The 10987-nt window shown below is 46.5% G+C and overlaps 1 protein-coding gene across 1 annotated transcript; it reads left to right on the forward strand.

The window, feature by feature from the left end:
* Positions 1-22: 22 nt before the first annotated feature.
* LOC143501239 (protein sel-1 homolog 3) lies at positions 23-8746 on the forward strand. Its single transcript, XM_076994830.1, has 23 exons — positions 23-1899; positions 2005-2497; positions 2606-2732; positions 2843-2964; positions 3070-3188; positions 3287-3351; positions 3442-3574; positions 3678-3813; positions 3924-4067; positions 4163-4362; positions 4479-4658; positions 4733-4852; positions 4941-5081; positions 5196-5258; positions 5501-5674; positions 5897-6024; positions 6115-6198; positions 6361-6451; positions 6648-6735; positions 7374-7483; positions 7722-7849; positions 7931-8033; positions 8300-8746. The coding sequence occupies exons 1-23, from the start codon at positions 1747-1749 to the stop codon at positions 8468-8470; spliced, it is 3273 nt and encodes a 1090-aa protein (XP_076850945.1). The 5' UTR covers positions 23-1746; the 3' UTR covers positions 8471-8746.
* The last annotated feature ends 2241 nt before the right edge of the window (positions 8747-10987 follow it).

Consider the following 10987-nt stretch of genomic DNA (forward strand, 5'->3'; position numbering starts at 1 on the left):
TGGTCTTGAGGGTTGCTGAGACGCAGAAGGAACCGCAGATGTTTGACGAGTGGTCTTGATCATTCCACGTGGTTAGATCATGATTTGTCCTATGTGCCGGGTTAAAGGTGCACCATAAAGTCGTTCTCGCAAAATCTTGGGAATGACTTTCCCTGGCACAGCCTTGGACTGATATACGTATTCAGATCTTGTCAGTCACCGCCAACCATGATTTTAGTCCAAAATTGTACCAACTCAGTATCCCAAAAACCTTGCCTTGTAGACTATAAACATGATCCCTGAAGTGTCCTGTACATGATTATGGCATTGGCAGCCATAGAAAACAGACCGTGATTACTCTCTAGGTGTTGAAAACGTTTGTTATGGAATATAATACCAGCTCAAATACTTTTTTTTGGAAAGGAAAAAAAGTGCCAAACCAAAGATGTCCTCCAAATTCCATGTAATTCTCCAAATGTCACTTAACTGTGGTAGATCTGTCCGTCTGTCCTGGAGCAAGCGTTGCATTTAAAATGTGTGCAAGTTTACATAATTGACGCAGTAATTCTGTCTATATATCTTGGGCCTGAGCTGAGGCTTTTCAGGCAGTCAGGTTTCCACTAACTCCGCTTTGATGGTGTGAATCAATATGGGGTGTGTAGTTCTGTGTAAGCAGCTTTAGGAAGACTGGAAATTGCGACCTTCTGTAGTTTCTCAAAACTAATCCATGTGGTGAGATTTGAGGTTTCCAACTTAATGTCTTTCATTAAGCTCAAAACTGGAGAGAATCTATTTACCATGAAACGGAATTCAAAATGGAAAACGTCTCTGCCTTTGGTGGGTAATTCAGGAATAGGCATTGATGTTTTACAGTGGTGCTGGTTTGCATGAAATTAACCAAGGTCAGTGGTCAATAGGGAAGGGATAACGCACACTTCAACAAAGGACCAGGATTATTATCATGCATTGACTTGGAGAGGGTTGGCACTACGCATTTCCTTATGCAGTTCACCTTAGTTAGATACATTTGGTCTTCTGAATCCCAGGCAAACCAACGCAGCGCTGCACGCTGGTACAGGTGTAAAAAATAAAACCATAAGAATCTGTATACCAACATATATCGGTCTCAAACAAGTATGCACCGTAGGTCAACTGTGTTGATGCATCATCTGTGCCTCTATTGCACGAAGGAGCTGTACGTGAACTTTTCTGTCAGTGCGTGCGTGATTTGAGTAAGCCGCACTTCATTGCGTTGATGCATGTTACCTGCTGCAGAACCATCTCGCAGATTCTGGAGGGCGGAGCGTTTTGGACTATCCCGTCTGTACTGTTTCCTACTGGCGTCTCCCTTTTGAGCTTCTATTTATGATTATACACCTTTGTACAGAAGGAAATTTGAGGGGAGGGGGTTATTTTGCATCATCTGTAGTGTTCAAGACTGTAGTCTGTGTCTTCAGAATTTTTGGCACTTCTGCATGAAAGCAATAAAACGGTTTAAAAAAGAAAAAAGTTGTTGTGTGTTGAATGTTCAGGTGAAGGGGCATCACTGAGTTCCTTGGCTGTCAAATGAACACACGCCACTCGCCTTTATTTGTGCAGTTCACCCAGCCACAGTTTGCGTTTGCGGGTGGAGCTGCGCCTTCTGTTTGCCCAAGATCTCCCTCGTGTGAACCAAACAGGATGTTCTTCCTCGCTCAACAACTTTTAACAAGTAAACGCTTCAATTTGACCACCTAACGATGTCCGTGGACCAGGACGTGTAATGGTATGTGCGCAAAAAGTGGCGGCCCAGCCCAAAACCAACATTTCTTTTATGTATTCTCCACAAGATCAAGAGTCTTGACAGTTTGCCATTCAAATCTTTGGAATATGAGAAAATTACAGCGTATGTGGTGTTGGCTGTCTCAAGTCATTATATTCGTAAGTTATTTCATTGTTATTTCATTAACGGTTCTATACTGTACACGTATTCATATAATACATATAAATATTCTGCTGATACTTTTGACTGCCGTTTTTATGCAGGTTATTGTTCCTGAGTGTTTCGGACAACGCAGCTCCGGTACCGTCACGTTTTTAAACCCACCCGAAAGCCCGAACCCGGACTACCCGTTGCGGGTCCGATATCTGTGTGGAGACACCTCCACGGTCCACCTGCAGGTGTTGGTAACTTTCGATACTGGATCTGTAGTAACCATATTTAAAAGACACTGGCCGTGTACTGCTGGCGCCCGGAGAATCAGACTCGTTTTGATCCGTTTCCCTGACTGGCTTGTGTACCAGCCGGACTGGAGAATACCCGTGTCCAACTGGGTTCTCGGGTGTCTTTTACGCGCCTGGGTCAGCCGTGGCGCGTTGGCCGAACGGGACCGGTTTCCTTTTGCGAACGCAGTGGTGTCACTGACGGTTCCGAGTCCGCTCAGTCGTCCATTCAAGCAGCATGTGTTGTGTCCCAGCTGGGAGGCAGAGACGCGCTGGAGGTTTGGGAAAAATAGGTGGCAGTGTCCAGCAGAAAACGGTGTGTTAAGAAACTTTCTGATTAAGAGAGTTAGTTAGACGATGACGCATTAGTCATCTGTGACTTAAAAAATAAAATTCATCTTGATTTATGTTTTTGTTTATTTAGAAGTAGCAAGTCTAGTGACCTCATTATACGGGTCAACGGGGGAGCCCTTTGGCGTCACCAAAACTCTGCAACCATACAGAAACGACTTGTTGGAAGACCTACGTCTCAAGGCGATTTTTCATCCATGGTAATTCAAATCAATCTCTCTCTCTCTCTCTCTCTCTCTCTCTCTCTCTCTCTCTCTCTCTCCCTCCTTTGGCAAGGGTGCTCCACCTCACGCGTTGTGTCTGTTCCCAGGTGTGCCTTCCACATCTGGGTTTTATTAACTCAACCCTGCAGAGATGGTCTCTGTGGAATCGTACACCACATAGACTCCAAAGAAAACTACGCCACTCCTTCCTTGTTCCTCACAAGTTCAGGTAACTGACCAGATGGGTTAGTTGCAGTTCAATTAAAATGTAGCATCATGGCGTTTTACGCGCAGCCTGAACCCCCAGGGTTTCGCCTGGCTCTCTTCTCCGCAGGTCACATCCATGTGCAGTTGCAGGGGGAGAATGACCAGTCAACGGCGTTTCTCTCTCATTTCACGCTGGCTCTTGGTTCTTGGTGCCTGCTCAGTTTTGAACTGAGAGGGGGTACAATGGTCAGAATATGAGCTTTGGTTTGCAGCTTCAAGGTCATACCTATTGCAGCTACGGTGGGTAATATCTATGGTCACAACTTTTCCCATTCCCGTCATAGGGGACAATTGCTGCTGCGTGCATTGATGGCCACAACCAACCAGTCGTTGACTCTTCAGATCACATGTAAGAGTCATTTCAGTCATTTCTCCTTATGACTGAACACCTCATGGTTTCACCTAGTCTTGCATTCAAAGCATCTGGTCTTTTGGGCAGGTTTAAGATGTCTGTGAAGTTAGATGACACAGATGGCTATTTTGTGGTCGGTGGAGGTAAATTTACTAAAGGCATCGAAGGATTTTATGGTCCAGTGTTGTATTACCGAACAATGATCCCCTCAATTAACATGGTAAGCATAACCTTCAGTCTGTTTTAACAATGTTCCTTCTGTTACAAATGCTTATATATGCTTATAAATGCTTAATCCTGAAACAAGGTTTCTGATATCACAGTACGAGCTCCATCTTCCCCAACCAATAAGATTGGTAAATTTATCAGGATGGATCCAGACATGTCAGGAGTTTAAATCAAAACTCAATGATCAAATCTCAGACAGTTCCCATACACATACGGCATTGCGCCTGACAGGTAAGTCGTACGTAGTCCACAAGATGACACGTGTTCAAAACGACGCGTTTTCCTGCACACCTGAGAGAGTGTTTGCTTCCCTCATAGTGACAGTCGGCATGTTTTTCTAGAGGGCTGTGTGGATGTGTACACGGAGCTGATGCTACGAGCCGGTCAAGCATCCTCAAGGAGCCAGTGTGACCCCTACAGACCATCCAAGCGTTTTCACAGACGTTTGACAGCTCAGGTGATCAAACTTCTATTACACAAATATGGTAAGACCTGCAAGAACACGCGCACAAACATAGTCGCACGAGAAGAGGTCACGGGTTTACGCAACAGCACCGTTATCCCACCCGAACGCATTTAGGCTCGGTGGACCCAGCGGCTGTCGGACGGGTTCTGTATTCAGCAGTACTGAGGAAGCTGAGCTCGTACCGGAGTGTGCGGGTGATGGGCCGGCTCATGCCTTCTCTCCTACAAGCAGGATGCTTAGGGCACGACGGAGCCCTCCATCTTGCTGCTGTCCTCTACAGCAGTGGACTTGGTGTTGAGAAACGGCCCTGTAAGGTAAAAAACCTAGTATTTGGGTTCATTCAACTTGTAGTCTTAAGGAATAAGTCTCAGTGCACAGCTCTAGTGTGTGTGTGTGTGTGTGTGTGTGTGTGTGTGGGGCGGAACCTCAGTCGTGGATGCTATCGTTGCTGGCAGCCCAGAGGGACTGGAGACTTGCTCTGCTCCGTCTCGGACACCTGCACCATGTGGGAGACGAGGCGGTTCCCCCAGACCCGGACCTCTCCTACGCCTACTACTCCAACGTGGCGAAGCAGACCTTAGCAGACCGACAGCAGCCCTCCTCAAAACAGGTGCTGGGGAACGGGCCGGTGTTCAGATGGCGTTCAGGTCCAGTGTAATCAACTCTGTGTTTTCTCTGCTGCAGACGTTTGTGGAGTCGATACACCTGAACGACGAGGAGACTCTGAAAGCCCAGACCAACGAGGACGACGACATTTTCCACTGGCTCAAACTGCAGGCGCGCAACGGGGCGGCAGACGCCGAGGTGAAGAATGTCGCCCCCTAGAGGCCATAAGTATTAACAGGCTTGGCCTTTTCCTCAAGCTCTCACCCGTGTCTGTTTGGCGCTGCAGCAAACGCTAGGCCGGATGCTGTTCTGGGGTCAGCAGGGGGTCGCTCCAGACATCCCCACTGCTGTCCGGCACTACGAGAGGGGTGCGGTCCGACTGCAGGACCCTGTCTCTATGTACGACTACGCCATCGTGCTGCTCCTGGTGAGGGGTTATACGACACTACACAGTAAATGTCACTCTGTTATGTCACCAAGCATTATTATTATTATTTATTGTTGATAAAGGTGAAAGCGAAATGTGTCTCTACACATACAGGGGCAGGGGGTTCCCCAAGACGTGCCAAGAGCCGTCACCTTCCTGAAGAAAGCAATGGATCAGGTGCAAGCTTAACACGAAGCATTTTTACACGGTATAAAGCCTCCTGATGGCTTAGGGATGTAATTGAGCTGTTAGCTTCATTTTACCCAATCTGCTCCTATCAGCATGGGAGACCAGAGAATGTCATTTTTCTCATTTTGTTTAAATGATGCAGAATCTTCAGCTATTACTGTATATGATGAAGCTTGCCAATATGCCCAGATACCGTACTGGACAGTTAAGTTATGAGCTGTTATCTACAGGGCTTTGCTCCAGCCATTACTGCTCTGGGCTGGTATTACGAGCAGTATGAGAGAGACTACCAACGTGCTGCTGAGCTTTGGGAACAAGCCGATCTCCTGGAGAACCCAGACGCCGCCATGAATCTTGGAGTTCTCCACCTCCAAGGACTCTATCCTGGACAACCAGCCGACAAGGTTTGGTCTCGCAGTTACTGGTTTTTGATGTCGAACATGTTAAATGAATCTTGAAGATGCTTCAGTGTTCATTGTACCAGAATCTCAAAGAGCTCACTAGATCACTCACTAGATCACTCACTAGATCACTCACTAGATCGCCTGGATCACTCATAAAGCAAGGGAACTGTTTGGAGATTTTAGTTTTCTTCCTCTCTTAACGTTGCGTGGCTGTGTTGTCAGGTGAAGGCATACACGTACTTCCTGAAGTCGGCCCAACGAGGCCACATGAACGGAGGCATTGAGCTGGCTGAAATGTGGAGCCGTGGGATTCCCGGCCTGGTTGCACGCCGGCCCGTCGATGCCGTGCTGTAAGTGGGAGTCCAGCGACACACGGCCCCATGTCTGCTGCCCGTGGCCGTCCTGCCAGGCTGGTGATATGTCTTTTTGTCTGTTTTCAGATGGGCTAAATGGGCGTCTGAGCATAATGGATATCTCGGTTTGGTCTTGAGGAAGGGCCTAAATGCTTATCTCAAGGGGAAATGGTAAAGTCAACATTTCTTCTTCTTTGTCGTCTTTTAGTTTAATCATTCGATGTGATGCTGTTCTTTAGATTTATGTACTTCACACAACACTTCACAGTAATGCTTTAACCTGTTGTACAGTAAGTTTAATTATTGGACCCCCCCCCCCCCCCCCCCTCTCAGGTTCATGGCCTTGGTTTATTATCTGATGTGTGCTGAGTGTGGATTTGAAGCAGCCCAGTTTAACACAGCATTCTTGTGTGAACATAGCCCTGTGAGTCACCGTCTCATATTTTTACCTGATTATCTAAAATATCTCTTCTGTAATGATTCTAAAAAAAAAGTTATGCAATATTCAGTAATATTCGCTTACAATATTCAAATGTCACAATGTCTGTGCTGTTTGCACGAAATATTATGTTTCATTTGGATCAAATCCAACTTTTTGTGCAACCCTTTTCTCTCATCAGACCGGATCCTTGAATAGCTCGTTTGTGACACAGTGTATGCTGCAGTACTACAATCTTTCCATTCAGAACCAAAACCCTACCCCTTACGGTAAACCCTACCCCTTACGGTAAACCCTACCCCTTACGGTAAACCCTACCCCTTACACTTAACCCTACCCCTTACGGTAAACCCTACCACTTACGCCACTAAACCCTACCCCTTATGCTTAACCCTACCACTTACGCCACTAAACCCTACCCCTTATGCTTAACCCTACCACTTACGCCACTAAACCCTACCCCTTATGCTTAACCCTACCCCTTATGGTAAACCATACCCTGTATGTCACTAAACCCTACCACTTACGCTTAACCCTAACCCTTACGCTGCTAAACCCTACCCCTTATGGTAAACCATACCCTGTATGTCACTAAACCCTACCCCTTATGGTAAACCATACCCTGTATGTCACTAAACCCTACCCCTTACAGTAAACTCTACCTCTTGGGTAAATTCAGAATGCTTGGTGAATTTTCAACTTCTGCATCAGAAGATTTTTGTAACTAGTTTGTAATTTAAGGTTAACATTCCACATTAATGCCATCTGACACATTTATTCAATAAAATATAACCTGTACACATGAATATATTTTATATACTTGGACTAGATACTGTACAGTGAAATTGTAAAAAATCTATGTGAACTGTGGGGGAAAAAAAACGTTTTAACACACATCTACACGCAGCTTTGGTCCGACTGGGTGACCTGTTGTATGAGCAGCACTCCATGGTGAGGAGAGATCTCTCTGATGCGGCCGAGATGTACAAACGTGCAGCTCTCCTAAATGACCCGCAGGTACCACACACTGGAACACCCGAGAGCTTTCACGCGCACCAACACTCGCGTGCCGAAGCATTCGCTGGCTTAAACCCTCCAACAGCATTCCAGATTAGGGTCATTTTTTCAAAGATGGAGATGCTGGGATCCTCCTGAGGTCGTAAATGTCATTTCGGTGGCCCCTGTTGGCGTGGGTCACTGGACTCCACGTTAACGTCCACACTCGTGCGTGTTCTGTCTCCTCCCCTTCCTGCAGGGCTGGTACAGTCTGGGCGTCCTGGTACAGCAGGGACACAGGCTGTCCGCCACGCTGCTGTCTGACCTCGACTTGCAGCAACACTACTTTGCAGACAAGCGCACGCTTCTAACCGCCCTGTACCAGAGGTGTGTTCTCTGCACACGCTCACCGCCGCATCGCTGGAACCCTGATTGGCACCTCCCTTATTTCTTTATTGACCCTTACAGATGCAGAGAGTCCGGCAGTGATGAGTCCTACATCCCCTGTACCCTCGCTCTGCTTGCTTCTCATTGGCACTACCTACAAGAGCAGGGACCAGCCACGGTGCAGGTCTGTTCCTTTCTGGTCTGCTGCACCTACTCGTGTGAATCTAAGGGACGTGTTTGTAGGGTTCATAAAGTGCATGGCCCCTTCCCCAGATGTCCACTGCTGACTCCATGTTAACACGTGAATTGATTTTCACCTGGTGCTCATTTTCCATATTGCACGCTAGATTTCGCAACTTCAGCCCTTTTTCGTCACAGAGTTTCTTTGTTTCGATTCTTTTGTTTTTCCACTCATCCTTCTCCCTCCTTCCCCTCTCTGTGCTGCTGCAGCTCGTGAGTGCCTTGGTCATCGTCATAGCTACCGTCTCCTTTTTCAAACTGGTCCCCGCCTTCCTCCGCCAGAGGTCTGCATCGAGCCGTCGGACATCGGAGGACAACCCCCCGGAAAACGGCCGGCCACAGGAGCTTCCGACAGAGCAGGAAGCGCCCCCTGCAGTCTGAGGTGGTGCGTGACACCTGCAGTGACTGGGCTGGGTGCACGCTTGTGATGAACTCACCAAAGGACTCACAGAGAGGAAATTTTATCATGACTTGAAAGATACACTCAATATATACATTTTCCCCATAAATCTTTTATGAAAACAATGGAACTGACTGACTGAAAAAACTGACTTGTTTTTTCATTACATTTCCAGACTTGATTTGGTCACATATCGAGTAGGGTAAAATGATTTCACTCGTGCATCATTAACACAATAAAAGCAGATTTCTCAGATTTACGGTCTAAAATTGCCTCTTTTTAAATCTGCAGTAGTCCTTAACCTGTTTTACATTTACATTGGACATGTATCCCTTGACCAAGTGTATGAGAAGGTCAGAAAATGGCATATGAAAATGACAACAAGAATGTCAAATATGACACATACTCATGTAAGTCTGGTTTCTTGGGGTGGGTATTCAAACTGTAATAACATTCAGTCCCTGCATGAAGGTATGGTGGCCTAGAGGGACCACTCTGTGTGGCTGTAGTGAATAGCAGACGAGAGGCTTGGCACAGCTGTACCCGCAGACACCACCAGCAGGTGTACGGCAGCCTGGGACCTGCTCAGTCTCCCCAATGACGCCTGTGTTAACAATAATAGCAGGAGTTACTGTGGCCACAGTGAAACTGGGTTTTATCGCCCCCGTGTGGTAGTTGCTTGGAATTGCACGCCCCTCAAGCTCTTCTCAAGTGCTACCTGGGATGCCGGTTGTGCCGGAACGTTATCACCCAATGGAGTTCTTATGTGAAGGGCAGATGGACAATAAAACTTATGACCTGTCGTCGTCTTTGGCCTCCTTTTAAAACTCCCTGCAAGCTGCTTCAGTGGACGGTGCACCGCGGTCTCGCTCGCCCGCTGGTGACGTGGCCCTGTGCCGTTCACCCCGGCGCACAGGACGGCACTGACCACAGGTGTGAAAACAACCCTCATTAACCTTGGCTGTAATCTACCCCAGCACTTCTTGGCATTTTACTACAGGCGTGATTTGAGGGCAGCTAAGGCTGTGTGACTCAGGTGAGATGAGGAGAAAACTGTGTAGGAGGTCTTCCTCATTATCTGTATAGGAGCAACTTTATCACGGAGAACATACCAATGTTTCAACACTGGATGAAAAATCAGTATAGCCTTATCAGTAGGACATTTTCTCAGAATGTGTCTCTCTGCGATAAAAAGAGTAGTCAGGTTTTGCAGTTTACAAGGAACAAAATATAGAGAAACGATCTGAAAGGTTAACTGAACAAAAACGGACACAAGATCACAGTCAAAGGCTGCAGTACTGTAGTTATGATGATTAAAACCTCACAGAAGAGCAGAAGCTCGTAACGGCCACTAGGGGGCGTCTGAGCTCACGCTGGACGTTGGAGCGCTCTGGTACTAGTGATGGGATTTTCGGCTCTATTTTGAGATGCGGCTCTAATGGCTCTTCTTACTGTGGAGAGCCGGCTCTTTTCGGCTCCCAAACGGCTCCCCATATATATTTTTAACATTATTAATTAATTAATAGCTTAAACCTAATTTTATAACATTTTGTTTCATTATTGACATTGTTAAGTAAAAATGCTGCATAACAATGCTTTATAAATAAAAGTTTTATTATAACCAATTATTAAATTATCACAAAATAGAACGCAATACAGCTTGGCCAATTGCCTGCCGTTTCCATAAAAAAGTGGAGACTTTTTTTTTCAGTGTTTTCCCACCACATTATTAACTGAAAGCTGCGTGTGATTGGTCAGATGTGTGGAGCACACGCTTGACATGCGGGCAGTGGAGAAGTTCTTTGCAGTGTTGTCTGAAACGATATGGGTGGTAGTATAAAGAAACACCCCTAAAAAACAAGGAAAAACAGGATTTTACCTGACGAAAATTAATGTTGCATTGTGCTCCAGGTTTGAAAAGTGCTAAAGTACTTGAAAATGTAACTGTATTTTGTTTCACAACAAATAGATTTCTGACTGAATCGATGTGATAAAAAAGCGAATTATTTCGAATAATTTCGAGTACATGTATAAATATTTAAGTTTAAGGTGCTGGGAAATATTGAAAATGGCAAGTGACGTACAAGTGCTTGAATTCCACCTTGTAAAGGTGTATGAACCCGGCATACATAACTTTGTTCATTGCGCTGAAGAGGTGCACGACCTCGCTTCGCTCGGGGGTCCTCACGCAGGGGCGGAGCCACCGCGATTGCGTCATTTTCGGCGCACGGACCCTCGCGCTGGTCGCGACGCGCCAATTATGCTCTACCACTGGCAGAAACAGCAATACGCGCAAGGAGAGGGAGAGACAGCGAGGCACCGAAGGACAAATAAAAACGATGTTGGAAAAAAACTGGCACTGTGGCACTTGCAGAGCACAAGCGCAATACTGAAGGAAAAAGCGGCTCCCAAATAGGATCCTAAAACGGCTCCCATTGTGGAGCCGGTTCCAATCGTTCACTTCAAAGAGCCGGCTCTTAGAGCCGGATCGTTCGCGA

This window comes from Brachyhypopomus gauderio, unplaced genomic scaffold (assembly GCF_052324685.1).
Source record: "Brachyhypopomus gauderio isolate BG-103 unplaced genomic scaffold, BGAUD_0.2 sc164, whole genome shotgun sequence".
Lineage (NCBI taxonomy): Eukaryota > Metazoa > Chordata > Actinopteri > Gymnotiformes > Hypopomidae > Brachyhypopomus > Brachyhypopomus gauderio.